This window comes from Pithys albifrons, chromosome Z, assembly GCF_047495875.1.
Source record: "Pithys albifrons albifrons isolate INPA30051 chromosome Z, PitAlb_v1, whole genome shotgun sequence".
NCBI lineage: Eukaryota > Metazoa > Chordata > Aves > Passeriformes > Thamnophilidae > Pithys > Pithys albifrons.
The window spans coordinates 10,661,513-10,683,129 of NC_092497.1; the positions used below are offsets into that span (position 1 = coordinate 10,661,513).

The 21,617-nt window shown below is 53.4% G+C and overlaps 2 protein-coding genes across 2 annotated transcripts; both read left to right on the forward strand.

The window, feature by feature from the left end:
- The first annotated feature begins 251 nt into the window (after window positions 1-251).
- On the forward strand, window positions 252-13,810 carry GBA2 (glucosylceramidase beta 2). The gene is made up of 17 exons (XM_071580161.1): window positions 252-424; window positions 3,779-3,870; window positions 4,096-4,211; window positions 4,327-4,545; window positions 5,099-5,338; window positions 5,710-5,812; window positions 7,075-7,228; window positions 7,504-7,629; window positions 7,731-7,915; window positions 8,267-8,371; window positions 8,981-9,088; window positions 9,616-9,767; window positions 9,920-10,026; window positions 10,184-10,326; window positions 10,632-10,747; window positions 12,612-12,803; window positions 12,895-13,810. Exons 1-17 carry the CDS (start codon window positions 270-272, stop codon window positions 13,120-13,122), a joined length of 2,541 nt encoding a protein of 846 aa, XP_071436262.1. The 5' UTR covers window positions 252-269; the 3' UTR covers window positions 13,123-13,810.
- Window positions 13,811-16,926: 3,116 nt separating this feature from the next.
- On the forward strand, window positions 16,927-19,024 carry LOC139684510 (avidin-like). Its single transcript, XM_071580534.1, has 4 exons — window positions 16,927-17,008; window positions 17,106-17,316; window positions 17,739-17,859; window positions 18,965-19,024. Exons 1-4 carry the CDS (start codon window positions 16,937-16,939, stop codon window positions 19,008-19,010), a joined length of 450 nt encoding a protein of 149 aa, XP_071436635.1. The 5' UTR covers window positions 16,927-16,936; the 3' UTR covers window positions 19,011-19,024.
- The last annotated feature ends 2,593 nt before the right edge of the window (window positions 19,025-21,617 follow it).

Consider the following 21,617-nt stretch of genomic DNA (forward strand, 5'->3'; position numbering starts at 1 on the left):
ATCGCTCGGCCTGGTTCGGCATCGCTCGGCCTGGCTCGGCAGCGCTCGGCCTGGCTCGGCAGCGCTCGGCCTGGCTCGGCAGCGCTCGGGCGGGCACCCCAGGGGCCGGCGGCGGGGCGGGTCCGTGTTTCCGCCGTGCCCCGGGGGCGCGGGCGGGGCGGGGCGGGGCGGTGAAGAAGAGGGAGCGCGCGGGGCTGGGGGCGGCGATGGCGGCGGAGGAGGCGGCGGCGGCGGCGGCGGCGGCGGAGGAGGCGGCGGAGGGGCGGCTGATGCGGCTGTACGAGGGGGCGGCGCGGGGCCGCGGCGTGCCGGCCGCTGGCTGGCGCATCTGCCTGGCGCACCGCTTCGAGGAGCCGCGGCAGCCCTACGGCGCCGGGGACGTGCCGCTCCGCGACGTCCTGCGGCACATCGGCCTCGGCTTGCGGTACGGCGGAGGATGGAGGGCACCGGGAGCGCACCGGGGGAGGGGGCCGGGGGGTGTCGTCCTGGGGAGACGCGGACCGGCCGCGCTGGAGCCGCTCGGTGCCATGGGCGGCTCTCCCCGCGGAGGCACCGGCTGCGTCCCGGTGCACCGAGGGCAGAGTCCGGTGGATCACTGAAGGGCCCCGGCTGGCGGGAGCCGCCGGCACCGGGAGCGTTGGTGTGAAGGGGCAGCACCCGGCGTCGGGCTCCCCCGAACTGGGGGCTCTGGGACGGCTGGAGGCACCGCACGGGCGTGGGGCCCCCCCATCTCTCACTGTCTGGGATCGCTGCCGCATCTTCCCCGGCGTCGTCCCTGGTGCTCGGCAGCTGGAGGTCAAACCAGGGGTAACTGGGGGTGTTTTGAAATGCCGTACGGTGTGGCATCCTTGGGAGCGGGGAAGTTATCTCGATTTTGCATTGGGGTGAGCTGGAAGTAAGGAAGGGAGAACACCCGTGAAACGCAAGGGTGTTGTTTAACCTTTGAAGCCGGTGCCCGGGCGCTGGTGGAGTGTGTGCACCCATCAGGCTGAACGGCGGGACCAGTGACGGCATCGCTTATTTCCTTGTACTGGATTTATGTCTCCTGCCTCCATTTTCTGCCGGTGTCCTTGGAGGCTGCTGCTTGCCAAGCTGGTTCCTGCAAAGCCGGATGAAAGGGCAGATATTGGATTGCTTCGGGGTGCGCAGCACGCCGGTCTGACCTGAGACACCCTGACGCAAGCCTGGGCATCGGGGAAAAGAGAGAGCATGGGTCATGCATTGGAGATAAATAAAAGCTGCCGCGTCAGGTTGGGATGAGCTGAGCATGTGGGAAAGCATGAAGTTCTGGTGGGGTGAGCAGGGAGGAGAAGCGATCCTGGGGATGCCAATCCTGGCCTGTTCCTATAGGGGTCTGACAGTGGAAGTGGCTTGGATCAGTCGTAGGAAAGAGTTTAAAAACAAGGAGCTAAATCTACTAACTGCTAAACTACTGCCTCTTCCCATATACAAATTTAAGATGCAGTTAGATTATCGTCTTGAAGTACTTTTGCAAAGGGCAGAGCTTCCTTACGAGGAGCTTGCAGCCTTGAGAGTGGAGAAGAGGAAGTGCCAGGGTGGCAAGAATTACCTGTGAGGGTTTGAATTAAAACCTGAGGCCAGTGGTGTTTTCTGACAGAGGGCAGCCAGTTCAGAGATGTGAGGATGTAGGGAACACTTCATGCTCTGGGCATTGGTGAGCACCTCAGTGTATGCCTGGCAGAGGCAGCCAGCTCACAAGAAACCTGGCTGCTGGTGCTGCAAGCGGAGCCTGGAGCTCAGTCCTGTGGAATGGTGTGTGGATTTGAACCTCTGGAGCCCTGTGGGCTGATGTGCTCTCTCCTGAATGACCCAAGATGAGCAGCACCAGTGCCAGGGATTCTCTGAAAATCTGGCATGGCTTAGTGCATCAAGTGCAAAGTCACCTGGGGCAGGTGCTTGTAGCTGCTGAGTTGGCTGAGAGTGCCTTGGTGTCGCTGCACATCTTTGGCTCAGAAAGTCCAGAACTTGCAGAGGAGCCACCACATCTTGAGCTGACAGGTGTCATGTAGAGTTAAACCTGACGATGGATGTCCTCTTCTGCAGCACCAGCCTCTGATGCAGATGGCATGACTGGGAGTGTTGACAGCCCTGGGGCAGGATTTTTTGTTAATCAGAGCTCATTGGGGTATCTCTGTGGGCAAAGAGCAAATCTGGGAAGAAAGGGTTGTGCAGGCTGAGGCTGGTGGGGCAGTAGAACCAGTGCAGGCAGGTTTCCGCAGAGATGGCTGGTGTGTCCTGAGAGGGGGTCATGCCATGAAGCCAGATCAGCTGAGTAATATTCCAACAGGTTTTAATTCCACTGCCAATTTGAAAGCAAAGAAATGCCCTCCAGCCCTAACTTGACTTTTGGGGCTGCAAAGCAGGAAGACTTTCTCCTGGTTATTCTGTAACCCTGACAGAGCTGTTAACAGACGAGAATTGGGCACTGACCTCCTTCTCCTTTTGGCTTGTGTGATTTTGGGAGAAGCTGTCAGGAGAAGGGTTTGCTATTGAGATGGCAAAATGACTCTGGCAGTGGCTGTAAATCCCAAACCTTCTCTGCTGTGTGCTCGTGGAAAAACTGCTTTTTGAAGTCTGTCTGCCACCTCCTTTCCAAGGAGTCAGGATGCTCCGCTAGGCTGTGCTGCAGCCACGCTGCCTGGGCATTTTATTTCCTGTTGCCAGAAACCTGCTGGGGAAGCAGCTGGGTTGGTTCCCTGATGCTGCGTTGAAAAAGAATAATAATCATTTCCCTGAGAGAGAGAGAGCACTGCCAAAACCACGCCTGGGCAGGGTAAGGCCAGAGCTGTGTCGGCTGGAGAAGAGCAGTTGCAACAGATGTAGCTGGAAGATAACGGCAGGCCCTGGTTTGGGGCAGTCATGGACCTCTGTGAGCAAAATATCCATAAACAATCAAATGTGAAGATGACTCCACAGGAATGGAGAGCTGGGTGCAGTCAGGTCCTCTGAGACTTCAATCCAGAAAATCTTACTTTCAGAGGGATTTGGGGATCTTACATGTTTAATGAATAAAGATGAACATCTAGTGACCACACAGCTCAAAATTCATGTATGGGTTGTTTCTGCTGGGGAAGTGTAGTAGTAGGGATGTCATGGAAGAGCCTCTCCCCCAGGGATTGGGATTTGTGCTCACCCATTGCCCACCACCAAGGCTCTGCACTGCATGAGCCGTTGTAGTAGGACAGGCTGTGTGCTCCTGGCTGGGGTGGTTTTTTCCTCAGCAGTATGGATGTCACGAATGTCTACAGGTAGCTCAGGGAGATTGCCCCTGCTGCCTACCTGGCACTCGGGGCCATGAAGCTGCTGGTTGGGTCTTGCCTGTTTGCTAGGCAAAGTTCAGCAGCTTCTGGTCTGGTAGCTATTTCCATATGGTAATTGTCTCCATATGGAAGATTTAACTTGGGGCGGTTTATTAGCAAAGCCAGTCCTTTACAAGCGCCAACTCAGAGCCCAGCCCTGCTGCTCTTGCCTGGAGTGGTGCTGGCACACCCAGCTGCAGGTGTGCCCCTGTTTGAGTGTCTTGATTCCCAGACCTTTGGGTGAGAAATTATCTGATGGGCAGTGCAGGGCTGTGCAGCCGGTGTGTGGGTGGAGGTGAGTCCTCAGGATACTGCCAGCTGCAGACAGCAATCATCATGTTCTCCAGGTGAAGGGCGTCCCATGCCAGCTGCTCCCAAGGCTGTGGCCCTGGGATGTGACACTGAAGGGATGGCGGCACTTGCTCCTGTCTTGTTTCATACCTCTCTTTCCCTTGCAGATACTTCAGGTGGTGGTTCAAGAAGACCCGCATAGAGAAGAAATCTGCCTTCATTGACCTCTTGTGTGCTGTCCCTCTGCAGCAGATCTATGGTCAGCTTCCAGTTTGGGCACTGGGTTGATGCAGTGCCAATGTGCTGGGTGGGCAGAGATTCAAATGGGGCCATCAAAGTGCTCCAGGGAATGTGTTTATGAAGGAGCTTATGTGATGCAGGCAGTGCTGAGTGACCCCTCATGCTGAGCGGCCTGGGGAGGGTCCTTAAGTCAGATCCCACGATGGGGAGGGATGGGTGTGCTAGTTACTGGTGTCTTCGACAGGATGTCCGCTGGGCGGCATTGGAGGAGGCACCATCACCCGTGGCTGGCACGGCGAGTTCTGCCGCTGGCAGCTGAGTCCTGGTGTTTACCGCTATGAAACAGTCATTGCCAACCAGGTAGGTGCAGGAGGGTCTTCAAGGGGAGTGAGTGGCCCTGCAGCAGCCTGGGCCACTGGGCCACATGAGCCATTGGGCTCATCTCATCCCCTGCACATGCTCCTCTCCTCCCCAGTTCACGGTGTGCCTGCGTTGCAAGGGCCAGACTGTTTACCAGCAGGTCTTGTCTGTGGAGAGACCCAGCACTCTGCAGGGCTGGAACTGGGGCTACTGTGGCCACTATGCCTTTTACCATGCCCTGTACCCCCGTGCCTGGATGGTCTACGAGCTCCCGGGGCAGAACGTGGTGCTCACTTGCCGACAGGTCTCTCCTGTCATCCCCCATGACTATAAGGTAAGGAGGTGATGGCATCGCAAAGCGAAGAGCTGCTTATTAGCTGGGCTTTCCCAGCATTTCCCCATGTTCAGCAACGGTCCCAGGCAGGGGAAATCCCAGCAGCAATGCGGGAGCTGGGGAATGCAGCAAGGGATGCCTTACCTCTCCCTCATGCTGCTCGTGCTGGCTCCCAGCCCCAGGCAAGGGTGGCAGGCGGTGCTGCTGACACGTCTGACCTTCCTCTTACCCTAGCGAAGCACGTGAGCCTGTATCAACCTGCCGAGCAAATGAGGGATGAGGCACCCAGCTGAGCCTTAAACACTGCTTTCTGTCTCTCTTTTGCTGGGTGTGGTGTTTGCTAGCCCAGGACTGCTTTTCTGGATTTTGTATTGCCTGCCCCCCAAATGCCTGTATTGCTGCTGCTGCTCCTCAGCTTGGCAACAGACTGAGTTGTTCCTGTTCCTCTTGCTCCCACTGTACTGCATGGTCTCCCCAGCATCAAGAAAAATGATGCTCCGACAGCTGACGATGGAGCACCATCCCTGTACACAGCATTCTCTGTCTCTGCCAGGACTCCAGTCTGCCAGTAGGAGTGTTCATTTGGGAGGTGGAGAATGGAAGGGATGAGGATGTGGAAGTCTCCATCATGTTCAGCCTGCAGAATGGCATGGGAACGAAGGATGACAGGATTGGAGGGCACTGGAACGAGCCCTTCACCTTTGAGAGGGATGGCGAGCGGGTTGCTGGAGTGCTACTGCACCACTGCACGCCTGTGAACCCCTTCACTCTCGCCATCTCTGCCTGGGAGAAGGTAAAGGACTGGCTCTGATGGTGTGGCTACTGCTAGAGGGTTGTGCAGCTCTGCTGGAGGGTGGGGAGCTGCTTCCAGGTAGCTGGCAAAGAAGAGGTGTGCAATGGGCTGGGGCCAGCAGTGCTTTTCAGCACTTGCCTGACCTCAAGAGTGGGGACTTGACTTCCCTGAGGGCTCCCTCTTTGGGTTTGAGTGGCAGGAGAGAAGCTGTGGGTGAAGCTTGTAGGGCAGTGGGTGAACAGGTTTGGAGCTGGAGTTGCTGGGCAGCAAGTGGGGAATGAGTGTGACATACCATTGTTGTAGTTGGAGGCAGAGAGCCTGCATCTGTCCTCCAAAGTACTAACCTCTGATGATGCTCTTCCCTTCTCCAGGCTGGCACAGAAGTCACCCATCTGACATCATTCAATCCCACGGGATCCGGTAGAGAGGTGTGGCAGGACCTCCTGCAGGATGGCAGGCTGGATTCACCCAGTGGTGAGTCCCTTCATCCTCAGTGGAACAGGTGGAGGAGGAACAGGGGGAATGAGTGGCCACAGGGCACCTGAGCCAAGGCAGGGTTTCCTTCCTCCAGCCATGTTGGTGCCATTGCTAAAAGCTCTCTGGGATGCTGTGGCTTTCCACCTTTAGGCTGTATCCAGCCTTCCCATTGCTTGTCCTTGCTGTGGTTCTCCAAAAGCTGTCTGCACGACTTTGGGGGCGTTGTTGGCTATATTAGTTACTATTTTGTTAGTCTGTGGCTTGCCCACTGAGCCGAGGTTTCTGCTGAGTTGCCAGGGTACTGTTCAGGTTCTTTCCCTCAGTCCCTGTTGCCAGGTCAGTAAGCTGTGTCCCCTTAGATTGGTTCCAGCAGGCGTGCTTACCAGCCCTTGGCATTGGTGCTGCCATCACTTGCTGTCCTCTTGTGACCATACCAGTTCTGTGAAGGTCTCTGTTATTCCCTTGATAATTCAGCGTCATTCACCAGCTGTCTCCTAGCAGCTCCCTTGGAGGAGCTTTGAAGCATGGTGCTTCAGGCAAGATCCCAGCCTGTGCTGCTCACCCCCTGTTACTATAAAAGGTGACTGTTTCCCAATTGTTTCTGTCAGCTTTTCAGCAAGGATGATGCTCACAAAAGCGATGCTGACACTGAGTCTTTGCCATATTTCTTGAACCTTATATTATTTAAATGAAGTGTTTATGTAAATATTTCCGGAAAAATAAGCTTCCTGCCTGGATGCATTCAGAGCTCTTCAGGCTATTGGGATGTGGTTTTCCTTCATGCATGCCAGACATTATCATGGTCAGGGTCTGTGCTTATATTAAAATTGTTGCTCTAATGAGTTTACCTTGTACACATGTCACAACCAGCATATAATTATCCAAGTGCCTCAGGGCTTTTCTAAAATACCAGCATGGCTCAAACACCCTGCAAAAAGCTGGAAACAATGACTGTCACTAGAAAGTCAGTGTCTCTGAGTTCAGCAGAGATACAAAGTCACGGGACTTCTGTGCCTCCCACTCATGCCTGATGGCTTTTCCTGCCTGATATGTTCCTCTGTTTTGACTGACTTACCTTCCATGGGTGGAGCACTTAAACTATCTTTTCCTGTGGCATTAGTCATCCCTGAAAACCCTGAGGCTGTAACTTCTAGGTTGCACCGGGGCTGTGGAGTCTCAATCCCTGTTGGTGTGTGTGTGAGACTCACTTACCCCTGCGTAGGACCTCCTTTGTCACTTATAATAATTTTTTCTGGCAGGTAAAAGCAGCCTGACGGAGAAGGGGGAGGTGACAGCAGCAGCGGTGTGTGCCAGCTGCAGGATTCCTGCACGGGAACACAGGACACTGGAATTGGCCCTGGCCTGGGACATGCCCTGTGTTCACTTTGGCGCCAAGGAGAAGCTGCACTTCAGGTGAGTGGGTTGTCTCCAGTGGGGTTTGGCTCATGTCCCCAAAGTCCCCTTCTCCCTACCTCCAGGCTTGTGTACCACGTGGGGAGCTTTGTATTCCCTGTGGCCGTGGCCCTTCCAGATTAGGGAGGAGAACCTGTGCCCAAGCCTCTGCTCCTCAATGACTGCACTAGCAGTTGAGTTATTCTGGTGTTCCCTATAATCCAGCCCCTCTCTTTTGTCTGGGTGGGTTTCCCAGCTGGAGCCCACAGTGTGCTCACCAAACTCTCACTTGGCAGGCGATACACCCGGTTTTTTGGCAGTGGAGGCGATGCTGCTCCTGCCCTGTCACATCATGCCCTGATGCACTACGAGGAGTGGGAGAGGAAGATTGAAGCATGGCAGAACCCTGTTCTGGAGAACAGGTAAGGTAGATGAGAGCACATCTCAGTGGCCTCCTGAGACTGGATGGAGCAGGACCACCCCCACCTTGTCCACTGTGGTTGAATTTCCCTCTTTCCTGCAGCCAGCTGCCTTCCTGGTACAAGTCAGCCCTTTTCAATGAGCTCTACTTCATGACGGATGGGGGAACCATCTGGATGGAGGTGCCCCCAGATTGCTCTGCTAAGGACCTGCAGGGGCCAGCAGGGGCTGGCCTGTCCCACCTCTTCCCTTTCCTACGGGAGTATGGAAGGTTTGCTTATTTGGAAGGTAACTTGCAGGGATGGGATGGATAGTCCCAACTCAACCCCTCCCTGTTACTGCTACCAGGTGTTTTTAACCTGCAGTGGGGATACTTGTCACACTGCTTTGGGTAGGGAGCAGCTCTTTTCCCAGGAAAGCTCCCTGCAGCCCTGTAGGATATGGCATAAGGTCTTCCCCAGAATCCTGGTTCTCTATGGAGAGTATAAAACCTGTTTCTAATGGGAGCCCTGCCTGTGTTAGGAAAGAGCCCATCCTGCTGGGGCCATGTGGGTGGGAAGACCTGCTCTTCTTTTTCCCTCCTTGAGGCAGGTTTCCTGTCCTTCAGCATGTCCCTCAGCATGTCCCCTGTGTTTTCAGGCCAGGAGTACCGGATGTACAACACCTACGATGTTCACTTCTATGCCTCCTTTGCTCTTGTCATGCTGTGGCCCAAGCTGCAGATCAGCCTGCAGTATGACATTGGTGAGTGACCCAGGAGCCCCTGTTTTGGTGCCTGCTGGAGAAGACAAGAGACATGGTATTTGGGACTATTCCTACCACAGAGATCTGTGCAATGGAGCCAGCATCCCTCTCCTGCTTTTCTGCTGTGCCCAGGACTTTGAAATGCCCAGTGTTGCTGCCTCAGCATCTGTGCCCAGGAGTGGGTGCCTTCTTGCCATGCTGAGGGTGCACAGCTGCCCAGGGGAAACCCCTGGTCTTCCCAGCTCTGTGTGTGCCCCTTGCAGAGGAGACACATTTTGGCTATTTGCAGACCCTTGTGCTTTGGCTGGGCTTGGTGGCTGCTCAGGGGTGGCCTGAGCTGTTTTGGAGCACACAGCCCTTTGCTGGGCTCTGAAAGGGCTGAACCCATGGGGTTACCTTCCCATCTCTTCCTTAAGGGAAGTGATGACAGTTCCATGTTCCCTCCTGAGGAGGGCCTGGGAGCAGCCCATTGTGAAGGGCTGTGATCTTAAAGCCAGTGCCCCAAAGGGAAGCCTGATGTGCTTGTGCTGGTGGCCATACCTGTGCTTGACCCTTTCTGCTGCAGTTCCTGCTGCTCTTCCAACATGTGTTGTTCTGTGTCCTCTGCAGCTGTCACAGTGGTGAATGAGGATGTCCAACCCCGGCAGTACCTGATGGGTGGTCAGACTGCCCAGGTGAAGCTGAAGAATGTGGTGCCACATGACATTGGGGACCCAGGTGAGGGGTTCTCTCCGGGCCTGGTGGGAGACAGGCTGCTCATAAAACTTTCCTAGGGTAGTTAAGTCCCAAGCTGTGGGAAATGGGTGTGGTATATGGAATACACTGTTGTTGTCAAGTATTGGAACAGCATAGCCAGGGAAGCTGTGGTGTCACCATCCCTGGAGCTATTTGAAAGATGTGTAGATGTGGCACTTAAGGACATTTTTCAGTGGTGGGGTTTGCAGTGCTGGGTTAATGGTTGGACTTGTTCTTAGAGGTCTTTTCCAACCTAACAGAGAATCAGAATAATTTTTCTGGGAATGAAAATCTGGATGGTTTGAGCTGGTGATGAAAAGACGCCGCATGGAGCTTGTACAGGGGAGATGGAAGGAAGCTGAACAGTAGTAGGAAGGCTGTTCTTGCTGGAGAGGGCACAGGGTAGAGCATATCCCAGTGATTACAGCACCCTTGATACCTTGCTCCTGGGTAGGAGAGGGGATGTTTGTTCTGTTCTGCCCTGCTGCATCTGGTCTGTCCTTGCTTAGCTGACGAGCCATGGCAGCGTGTCAATGCCTACCTGATGCACGACACGGCTGACTGGAAGGACCTGAACCTGAAGTTTGTGCTGCAGGTGTACCGTGACTACTACCTGACACATGACTCCCTGTACTTGCGGGACATGTGGCCAGTCTGCCAGGTACTGGGAGGAGATCAGGAGATGGGGCATCAATCCCTTCTGAATTCTCTTGGGAGCCAAGTGACTTCCTGAGAGGATGGATGCTCCCGAGTAGAATATGAGGGGGTTCCAGGATGTAAGGGCCGCGTGACTATCTCCTGCCTCTCCTACAGGCTGTGATGGAGTCAGAGCTAAAGTTTGATACAGATAATGATGGGCTCATTGAAAATGGTGGCTTTGCTGACCAAACATATGATGCGTGGGTGGTACATGGAGCCAGGTGAGCAAGTGAGACAGGGGAGGGGGTTGGAGATGGGAGCTGTGGGGTGGGAAGGTAGCTCAGAGCTGAGCCCTTGGTCACCATTTGCTGTGGGAGCTCTATGTAACCCATAGGGTGTCCCACATTGCTGATGCTTCTCTCCCTGTGGCTCTGGCAGTGCCTACTGTGGCGGGCTGTGGCTGGCTGCTGTCTGTATGATGTGCAAGATGGCAGAGGTGCTTGGAGATGCTGAGATCCAGCAGAAGTACACAGACATCCTGAGCAAGGGCAAGGAGGCATTTGAGAGAATGCTCTGGAATGGTGAGTGCTCATCGGTAGGGAACCATGCTCAGCTGCGATGGATCCCTTGGGAGGGCAATGGCTTTTTCTTGGATCACAAGAGTCTTGTAGGGAATAGTGGAAGGAAGGGAGGTGCTGCTCCTCCCAGTGGAGGGAAAGGACTAGTTATTTGGGGAGGGAGCAGAAAGGGTGCAATGGTGGGAGAAAAGAAGAAGAGCCTTGTGGTAAAAGCTGCTGTGCTCCTGCCACAAAGGAAGAAGTGTATGGACAGCATACATGAGCTGGTATACTACAATACTGATTTTAATGTTTCCTGCCTTTTCCAGGAAAATACTACAACTATGACAGCAGTGGGAGTCACACCTCCAGCAGCATCATGTCAGATCAGTGTGCTGGGCAGTGGTTTCTTGGGGCTTGTGGCCTGGACCAGGGGGAGTTTGAGGTAAGAGGAGGAACAGCCTGGTATGGCTGGGGTGAGATGGGACCTGTGGCAGGCAGGGACCAGCAGCAGAGCTGACATGTGAGGATTACTCATTAGGGGCTGGAGTGGGGGGCACCAGCCTGTTCTTCCACAGCAGTCCATACTTCGGTGAAGGCTGTTGAATGGACCCTGTGCAATCCACCTTAAGCTAAAATCTGTCCATGGAGAGGCCATGCAGCAGGGGTGTGTAACCATAGTTAGCTACAGCACACGTGGAGGAAGGCTCCAGTGGGATTGGATCTTGGCAAGATGCTATTTGCTTAAAAATGGGAGAAGAAAGTGTATGAAACTTTTCCACAGGTATGAAACTTGCCACATGTTATTTCCTGCCCTAAAAAGTCCAAAATCAGTATCTATGAGTCTTATTTGGGTCGCTAAAGTCTGTTGCTCTTCAGCTGCAAGGGAAAAATTGGTTGCAGACCTCATGGTAAGAAGCAGCTTCTGGTGGTGCCATACCTAGAATAGAGCCAGGCAGTAGAGAGCCATTTTATGAATTATTTATGCCCTCTAGGCAGTTGTCAGACCAAAGTCTTCTGGTGGTGATGGGCAGGCAAAGGCCTTGGCTGGCTGAAGGAAGGAGTGAGTTTGTGTGTGGGAGAGTGATGAACCACTTTACTATGTGTTGGTAAGACCAAGGGGATCTTCAGGTGACTTTTCCTGGGAGCAGCTTGTGCTGAACACTGTGGGACTTCATGAGAAATGGGTGTGTGGTCAGGCCCTCCTGTGTTTATCCAACTGTGGTATTTGGGCTGTGCCCAGGCCTCCAGAATCTGGCCCAGACCTTCAGTAATACCCATTTGGGGAGGAAACAGTAAAGGTGGTGCACACCAGAGTCTCTCTTGCCTTTCTCCAGCCTCAGACTGTTGCTGGAGGTGGTACTCCTCCCTGTACTCTGGTGAGCGTTATGCTCACTGGAGGTGGGACTGCTGGACTTGTCTCCTGTGTTACTGTTACCATCAAGGAGTTTTTCCATGTATTTTGACCCCTTGCCTGGCTCGCAGCATTGTTGTTTGTAGTCTCATTTACATGCCCTTGCTGCATGTGCAAGTCAGTAACGAAATGTAAGAAAAGCCTGTTAGACAGTCACGAAGAAACTTTGCCCCAAAAGCTTCTGCCAGAGATGGCTGCTTCACACCACCCCTTTGCTGATTCCCACAGCACCACCTGGACTTATAGCCAGAGCCACACTGGGGAAGAATGGTTGTGTAGGTGGCTGGCTTTAGCACAGATGAGAGGAGTTTGCTGTTTCTTCTTTGAGTCTGCCAAAGCTGACTTGTTGGACTGTTCAGCCTCCCCTGGCAATCTCCTGCCTGGTGTCATCACACCCTCTGCTTCCCCTGGCTTTGGTGTCACCAAACTGACAAGCAGAGTCTGGCACTTCCCCAGGCTGTGCTGATGAGCCTCCTGGATCTTCCCCCTCTTGCAAGTGGTGACCATAAACAAGGTGAAGGTGATGTGGGGTTGGCTTCAGGTCTCTGAAGCAAACTCTCAAGAGATGGGAGAGGATTTGGCCATTGAGTGAGGGTGAAAAGCTGTTTTTGGAGACGTACTAGTTGGGTGAGCTGTCAGCCTCCTCAGGAGGAGGGTGGAATGAAGTTCAACACCTCTCTGATGAGCAGTTTTGGTGTCTTTTTTATCTTTTTGAGGAAAGAGGCTGTTTCACTTCCGCCTGTTATTTTCCTGAGGTGCGAATTTGTGGCAATTGACCCAGGCTGCAGTGTTGACCTTTTCCTTATGGAGAGCTTAATCCTGCTCCCTGGAGACACAGCCTGAGGGCTCCACTTGTGCACTCAGCTCAAAGCTCCCCCCGTCTCTGTCCACACAGGTTTTCCCCAAGAGTCACGTTCTCAGTGCACTCAGGACCATCTTTGAGAAGAATGTGCTGGGCTTTGCGGGTGGCACCATGGGGGCAGTGAATGGCATGAGACCTGACGGGGTGCCCGACACCTCCAGCGTCCAGTCCAACGAGGTGTGGATTGGCGTGGTCTATGCCCTGGCTGCCACCATGATCCAGGAGGTGAGTGGGGATGCTGATACTGCACCCTTCAGAATGTGCCATCTCCTTGCTCTCCGTGGACGTGCTGATGGTCATGTTCCCTCTGCTGCAGGGGATGGTGGAGGAAGGCTTCCGTACAGCGGAGGGCTGCTACCGAACGGTTTGGGAGCGACTGGGCATGGCTTTCCAGACACCAGAGGCCTATCGGGAGAAGAAAGTGTACCGCTCACTGGCCTACATGCGTCCCCTCAGCATCTGGAGCATGCAGCTGGCCCTGGAGCGCCGAGCTGGCTGGGCACCTCCACCTCCACAACCCTCCCAGGTCCCCATCAACCCTTGAGCCTGGTGGCACTGGGCAGGGCAGCAGGTGCATGAGGGGCTGGGGGGTCCTCCGAGGATGGGCAAGGACTCTTCCCTCCCCCTCTGTGCTAGTACTCACGTTGCTGTTCTCCTTCCCTACCTCCACTACATGCCCTTGACCTCAGGGGCTTCCAATCACTGATGCTGAGCACGAAGAGGGGAACCAAAGGTTTGGGGGATGTCTCCTCAGAGAGCGGTAGGACAAGGAGTTGCTACTGGAGCTTGTGCTTCCCCTTGCCCATTGCTCAGGGCTCTGATAAGCCTGCAGACTCCCCAGACATTCCAAACTGGACCTGGTATCTTGCCTGGTGGCACAGGACACCTCTTCTGCAGTCAGTGGGCTGTGTAAGGTGGCAACCTGGCCTGCAGAAAAGAAAAAAAAAGTGTGTGTGTGTGTGAGGATAGTGCACTGGTGCACGCAGGCATGTGGATGTGGTAGTTGTGCCTGGGTGACACTTCACAGACTGACTGGCCCTGTCCCAAGAGGGGCTGTGGCAGATACAATCTCCAGGGGATACCCGGCTCCCTGGACGGTGACAATCTGAGCCCAAGCAGCAGGTCCTGGTCTGGTACCATGGCCCCCCTCCCTGCTGGTGCCGGGGGCAGACAGTGGAGCACATTCAAGGGGATAAATCACTTTAAGTTCTTAATAAATTTTTTCAGCTGTTGCCTCTCGTTTTCTTCGTTGTCTTCTTTGCCACGGAGCCAAGCCAGGAGAGGGAGCCCTTGCTGTTCTCCTTTTCGTTCTTGGGCTGGGCTGGAGGGCTAGGAATTCAGGGAGGGGACTAGCCCTATTCGTCTCTGACTCTGGTGGAGTTTTGCTAAGGGGAGCAAGATGTGCCTTCCTACCTGCCCCCTCAGATGTAGCAGAAGGCAAAACCTGCCTCTTGCTTGGCCCCTAGACTTACCCTGCCTTGAAGGGTAAGAGGAGAGAGCTTTCCTCCTGAAAAGGCCTCTGTGGGGAGCAGTGGAGCTAAAGGGCTGGAGCCTCGAGTAAATCATGTCTCCTTCTGCCCTTTTCCTTCTTTCTCTGCCAGTGCAGCCTCTGAAGGCTGTAACAGCCTGATTTGGGAGGGAGAGACCTTTCCTGCCTTTCCTGTTGTGTCCCCAGATACACAAATCTCCCTGATAGATGGATGGGCATGACTACTGCTCTATCCTTTGGACAGAGAAAGGGACACCTCTACCACCTTTCTGTACTAGGATGCTCTGGCTAGACTGGTGGTAAACCAACTTGAACAAGGCCCTATTTGCAAAGCTACCAGTGGTGAATGGAGAAGGCGTGTCATGTTGGTTTTGGTGTTGAATAATGCTGATATGAGTCTGACTCATCAATCCCAAAGTTAAACACCCTGAGAGTGAGATGAAGATAGGTAGAACTGGTAAACTACCAAATAAGGGAACCTACAAATGATACTACTGATGACATATCTAAAGCTACTGAGCTGACAGAACTGGCCTGGAGACATCTGGCTGCCAGTCAATCACTTTAGACTGCGAAAGCCCAGTCCCACTTTTAGTAGCAGGGTTCTCTAACACCCCTTTTTGAACTGTTTGTGGAGAGTCCTCCCTTGAGTGGGAACACCCCTCAAGGTTATTCCTTGAGGCTGAGCAGAAGAGATTTGCACACATTTATTGATATGGGTGAGTAGCATCAGGCTCTACTTAGGAATTGGTATTGCTGGCTTTAATATAGCTTCAAAATAGTGCATTATACTATACTAGTAGTTATATCTTCTATACTATGTAGTAAATAATTCTGAGATATTTTTGTATAATTATCATAATAAATATTTTTATATAAATATATCTGGTTTGCCATCCTTAATCCTTCAGGATTAAGTTGTACAAGGTTTCAGTTACCCCTGTATAATCCGTTAGACATAAACCATTGACAAAATCTGAGGCTAAGACTGGATCCAGCTGTAGCCAGACTCCTCTCTGATAAGTGTAGAATGCATAGGAATGGCAGCTGGGACTGGTGGCACCAGTGGGACAGCATCTCTCCCTCCATGGGCAAGAGCTGGCAGTGCTAGGCACCCTCCATGCCAGAAATAGGTAACCAACAGTACCACCAGGGACAGCACAATCAGAGCTGGCAGCCTCCTTGGTCACATACGCTGCACTGTGGGATGGCATAGCATGGCATGCCATGATGTGGGATGGTACGGGATGGCAGAGCAAGGAATACAGAGCATGGAGCCCTTTGGACAGAAAAACTGTGAGCTGGGGAGGCACATGACAGCACAGCATGGCACAGTGAAAATATGCAACCCCTTCAGCCATATAGCACAGCCTGGCACACCAACAGCAGACACCTCTGTGGCTGTTCACAGTGCACCACAGGGATGGTACAGCACAGCATAACAGAGCCAGGGGGTGCAGCCCCTGGTCCAGCCACTCTCATCCCTGGGATACCACAGCACAGCATGGCCACACTCTGCTCCAGGGCTGCCCTTACCTTCCTGGATGCAGCCTCATGGAGGACAAGCAGGACCAGGTCGATCAGCATGTAGAAGCTAAGGGGTCCCATGGCATTGGTGGCGGTGGCCGTGAGCGGTGCTTGTGCTCTGCCTGTGCTCCTGCCCCTTGCCAGCTCAGCCCATTTCATCACAGAGGAAGATGTGGCTGGGCAGTGGCCACCCATGATGAACCTTCTGCCACAGTATGGGAGAGCCCCATCCCCTCTGGACAGTGATGGAGGCCATGGGGACAGTGTGGGATGGGGCAGGGAGCATAGCCAGAAGAGCAGGTCAGAAGAGCATCAAAGATATCACAGGGAGTGTAGGACATCTCAGGGGACATCACAGTGGAAGACAGGGGGAGTCTGGGGATGCCACAGGAAGGGCATGGAAGATAGGGGCACACCACAGGTAGTGTATCAGATCTCAGGGGATACCACAGGAAGGGCAGGGGATCTCAGGGGGCATCACAGTGGAGGACAGGGGAGGTTTGGGGACATCACAGTGGCAGACAGGAGAATTTGGGGGACACAACAGGAAGGACTGGGAAGGACTGCATATACCACAGGTCATCAGATCTCAGGGCACATCACAGTGGAGGACAGGGGAGGACTGGGGACACCATAGGAAGGGCATGAGATCTCTGATGACATCACAGTGCAGGACAGGAGAGATCTCGGGACACCGCAGGAAGGGCTATAAGCTCTGTGTCCACCTTAGAGTTTTTTATTCTAGAGCACTCCCTTACTACTTAATGGCCATCAGAACTGGGGGAAGGAGGCAACCTACTCTGCCCACTGTGACCATTCTTTCCTCACTTGCCTGCCCTGCAAACTGGTGCAGGCAGCAGATTGCCATGGTGCCCCTGTGCTGCAAGATGACAAATGGTCTTTTTCTTGGCTCCCCAGAGGAATGTTCCTGGCCAGAGGAATAATGTTATTTGGGAAAAGAAACTTCCCAGATGCAGTCCCCTCTTAACCAGCTGGTGTCTTCCCAGGCAGAGCCCACATCCAATCGAGAGGGACAGAGGGGCTCTCCCTTCGCATCACTGTGGCAGCACTGAATGGGTACTGTGGTACCAAGATGAGGGTGCAGCTCACCTGAGCTCTCCACCTGCATTTGTCTTGGAACCAAGGTATTCTGGAAATACCAGCTGCAACCAACCCCTCATAGCACTGGTAAATGTGGAACCACACAAATTGCTTAATGCCCTGGCCAGAGCTGCCACCCACAGACCTGGCAGCCATAAAAAGGAGAGGGGAGCAGGAGCATCAGCAGAGTCCTGCAAGGAGCACGTCCCCAGGTACATCAGCTGTCTTGTCTGCTGCAGAGATGATGCAAGGAACTCCTTTGCTCCTGGTGCTCAGCCTGGCCCTGGGGGCTTATGGCATCTCTGTAGAAAAGGTAAGAGCAGGTCTGGGATGCACAGGGTAGGGTGGGCAGGGTGGACAAGGGCTGCAGGCTGTGCTGTGGCACCAGTACTGAGTCCCCTCTGCTCCAGTGCAACCTGACTGGGCACTGGAAGAATGACCTGGGTTCCAACATGACCATCACTGCAGTGGATGAAAAAGGCAACTTCACTGGCTTGTACAACACATCCGTGGCAGACAATCCAAGTAAGATCCTGCAGTCACCGCTGCTGGGCTTCCAGCACCTCACAAACACAAACGGCCAGCCCACCTTCGGCTTCACCGTCAACTGGACCTTTTCAGGTGCTTTTCCTTTCCCAACCTCCTTGTGTTCCCAGACCTCCTCTGCCCTCCCTATTGTAATGCTCTTGAAACTGCCCCACCATGCAGCATCCTTGCTGATTCTCTGCCCTCTCCTGGACTGTCCTCAGTTCTCTCCCATCCCTCTGCTGTCCGTGATGCTCCCCCATCCTTTCCCTGGAGTTCCTTGGCTGCTGTCACATCCCAGTCCCAGTGCGCAGGAGATGCAATGGGGGCTGAAGCCGACTGCTATCTGCCCATTTTCATGTGAGACTCCCAGCCTGCTGAGCCTTCCTGCCTGCTTTCCCCATCCCCACTGTGCCCAGAGGCCCCAGACACCAGGGGTCTACTGTCCCCTGTGCTAGAGCAGCCACTGATCTGCCACCCTGGCTATGCTCTGATCCACTCCCTGTTCTGTCCTGCAGAAGCCACATCCGTTTTCACGGGACAGTGCTTTGTGGATGAGTATGGAAAGGAGGTTTTGAAGACCATGTGGCTCTTTCGGCGTCACCAGAACACAATTCAAGACAACTGGAACGGCACTGTGTGAGTTCTCTGTCTCTGTCCCTGCACAGCTCCCCTGGGCATCCCCAGGCAGGTTGGGGCTGTTACAAATTAGTGACTTAAGTCACTTGCAGAGCCGCTGTCAGAGGTGTTGGCCAAAGTAAGTTTAATACCAGTTTGCAGCTTAACAAAGTTCGATGGCAAGGTTCAGTCTCTTGCTTTCTGCATGGGTAAAAACATTCAAGATAAAAAAAAGTGAGAATGAATTTAGAATTATTTAGGTGGACATTGGAGATGGAAATGGGTAAGGTAGACTCTCCCACTGAATCAAACTGATGTTAAGAGAGGTCCTACTTGCTTTCTGAACTGCAGAGGGAACCGAGGTGTGGCTGATTCCAGTCTTAGTCCCAGACTTGCTCTTTGCTTTCTGTGGAGAGGATCTGAAGCACTTAATCATTGTTTAATTTAACATCATAAAGTGATTGAGTAGGATTTGCCACAATCACAAGAGAGACTTAATTACAGATCAGAGATGGCAGCAGTCATACTACACTTGCTATTGGTTGTTTACATCCATTCACACACATGCTTGGAGGGAGATAATGGCACAGCCCCCTGCGGTGGTCCAGGAGAACTCAAGGGGCCTCACTTAGGAACTTTGTTGTAGAGTCGTAAGATGATTGACTTTACTCAGCTCTCAGTCTCCATCCTGAACATAGTCCAAGACGGTAATAAGGGAATTTTTAACAAGTCTAACAATCAGGATATGATTCAGACAAATAAGATCCCAAGGCTATCAGAATATCATTTCCTTGGTCAGCGACAGCTCCTGCTATGGACAGGGTTTCTGAAAAGCTCAAAGGGAGCTTGAGCTTCACCACCTGAGAGTCATTACTAAAGCCAAAGGCCTAACAAGGGTTCCTGAATGGCCTCAGGATGCACATGGAGTTTGGTTCCCCCACCCAGTGGTGATGAGCAGCTGGCAAAGTTGCTACCAGTATTGGGGTGATGGAGGACTGGCTGCTTGTGCACCCCTTCACTGGGGGTCCCGCCAAGGTGCAAATATTTTAGGGACATACAGAACTGAGGGGTCATTTAGTGACCCCCATGTCCTACCCCTACATCTCTTCCCTCTGTGTCCCTGCAGGGTTGGCACAAATGAATTCACCCGCCTGGAACCGCAGATGGAGTGAGTGTGGCAGGATCGGAGTTCCCAGACCAGCGGTAGTGCTGGGAATACAATCTGTCCTCCTGCCCCACCACCTGCTTCTCTCAATAAAGCTTTGCTGCAAACACACCTCCTCCTGTTTTGTCATGGATCAGTACCCATGTTGCCCTGTTCCCACCATGCCACTCCCCTCCCTCTTGTCACCATCTCTGAAGGCCAGTGTGCACCAGCTGCCATGACCCTCCATGGCTCAGGCTTCTCTGTCCCAGCCCATCTGCCCCACTCTCCTCCCTTGTAGCTGGCTACAAGATCACTGCCCTCTGCAAAGGGCTGAGGACACACCAGGCTGCTCCCAGGGCACCCTCAGCAGGGTACTTAGAATTGTCCCCACCCCATTAAGGAATGTCTGGGAAGGAACCCCAGTGAGCTCAGTGCAACTAGAGCCCGAGAAAGGGCTCCAACACTGCTCTGGCCAGCACTGAGCAGCCACCGAGCCCAGCTGAAGCACAAGGGTCTGCAAACAGCCAAAATGTGTCTCCTCTGCAAGGGGCACTCACAGAGCTGGGAAGACCAGGGGTTTCCCCTGGGCAGCTGTGCACCCTCAGCATGACGAGAAGGCACCCAGTCCTGGGCACAGATGTTGAGACAGCAACACTGGGCGTTTGCAAGTCCTGGGTACAGTAGAGGAGCTGGAGAAGCATGGTGTCTCCATGGCACAGATCTCTGTGGTAGGAACAGTGCCAAATACCATGTCTCTTCTCTTCCCCAGCAGGCACCAAAGGAGGCATAGAAGTGAACATCATAGGTGTTGTACATCCGGTACTCCTGGCCTGGAAACACAGGGGACATGCTGAGGGATATGAGACCTGCCACAAGGAGGGGAAAAGAAGGGCAGGTTTTCCCTCCCACATGGCCCCAGCAGGATGGGCTCTTTCCCAACACAGGCAGGGCTCCCATTAGAAATGGCTTTTATACTCTGCACTGAGCACCAGGAATCTGGGGAACACCTAATGCTATGTCCTACAGGGCTGCCAGGGGTTTTCCTGGGAAAAGAGCTGCTCCCTACCCATTGCAGTGTGAAAAGTATCCCCATGGCGGTTAAAAACACCTGGTAGCAGTAACAGGGAGGGGTTGAGTTGGGACTGATGCCGTGAGTGCCCCCTCCCCAAAGCAGAACTTCGAGCCACGTTAGTGTAGGGTAAGATAAAAAGTAAAGGTCCTTTAATATCACAGGCCTACAGCCCACAGGAATACATGATGACATGCATGTGCCCCAGTTCTTGTTTCCATGGCTTTTATAATAAGATCCCTCCAATCATTGCTTTACACATTTCTCAGTCCAGCCCTGGTTCCACCCCTGGTCCAACCCCTGGAATTGGGTCTGGGGTTGTCAAGACCCTCTGTCTTCATCAGCTCCTCTTCCTCAGGCACACAAAGGTCTCTTGGAGTTCATTCAGTTCTGACTTTTGGGTCACTCTGACTTGTGTTTATGTTTTGTTCTGTAGGCCTTCTGATATCTTTCAGCTCTTTACCTTGAAAAAGAGACTAAGCAACTAAGAGAATTTGAGCTACTGATAAATGCTAAGGGTTAGGATGTATAAACAATGAACTTAGGCTGCCAGAATATTAGCACAGTACATCTACATTTGCTACAGTTACTGTGCTCCTAAAATCTACAAAATGTGAAAATCAGAACAAAACTCCCTTCAGCAACAGGACCATCCATCCCATCCCTGCAAGTTACCCTCCAAATAAGCAAACAACATGGTCAGACTGTGCCCCAGGGTTGCCCTTACCTTTCTGGATGCAGCCTCATGGAGGACAAGCAGGACCAGGTCGATCAGCATGTAGAAGCTAAGGGGTCCCATGGCATTGGTGGCAGTGGCCATGAGCGGTGCTTGTGCTCTGCCTGTGCTCCTGCCCCTTGCCAGCTCAGCCCATTTCATCACAGAGGAAGATGTGGCTGGGCAGTTGACATTAGACCTTGCTGAACCTTCACAGCCCAAGCTGAACCTTCTGCCGCAGTGGGAGAGCCCCATCCCCTCTGGATAGTGATGGAGGCCATGGGGACAGTGTGGGATGGGGCAGGGAGCATAGCCAGAACAGCAGGTCAGAAGAGCATCAAAGATGTCACAGGGAGTGTAGGGCACCTGAGGTGGCATCAAAGCGGAAGACAGGAGGTGCCTCAGGATGCCACAGGAAGGGCATGGAAGATATGGGCACACCACAGGTAGTGTATCAGATCTCAGGGGATACCACAGGAAGGGCAGGGCATCTCAGGGGAAATCACAGTGGAGGACAGGGGAGGTTTGGGGACATCACAGTGGCAGATAGGAGAATTTTGGGGACACAACAGGAAGGGCTGGGAAGGGCTGCATATACCACAGGTCATCAGATCTCAGGGCACATCACATTGGAGGACAGGGGAGGACTGGGGACACCATAGGAAGGGCATGAGATCTCTGATGACATCACAGTGCAGGACAGGAGAGATCTCGGGACACCGCAGGAAGGGCTATAAGCTCTGTGTCCACCTTAGAGTTTTTTATTCTAGAGCACTCCCTTACTACTTAATGGCCATCAGAACTGGGGGAAGGAGGCAACCTACTCTGCCCACTGTGACCATTCTTTC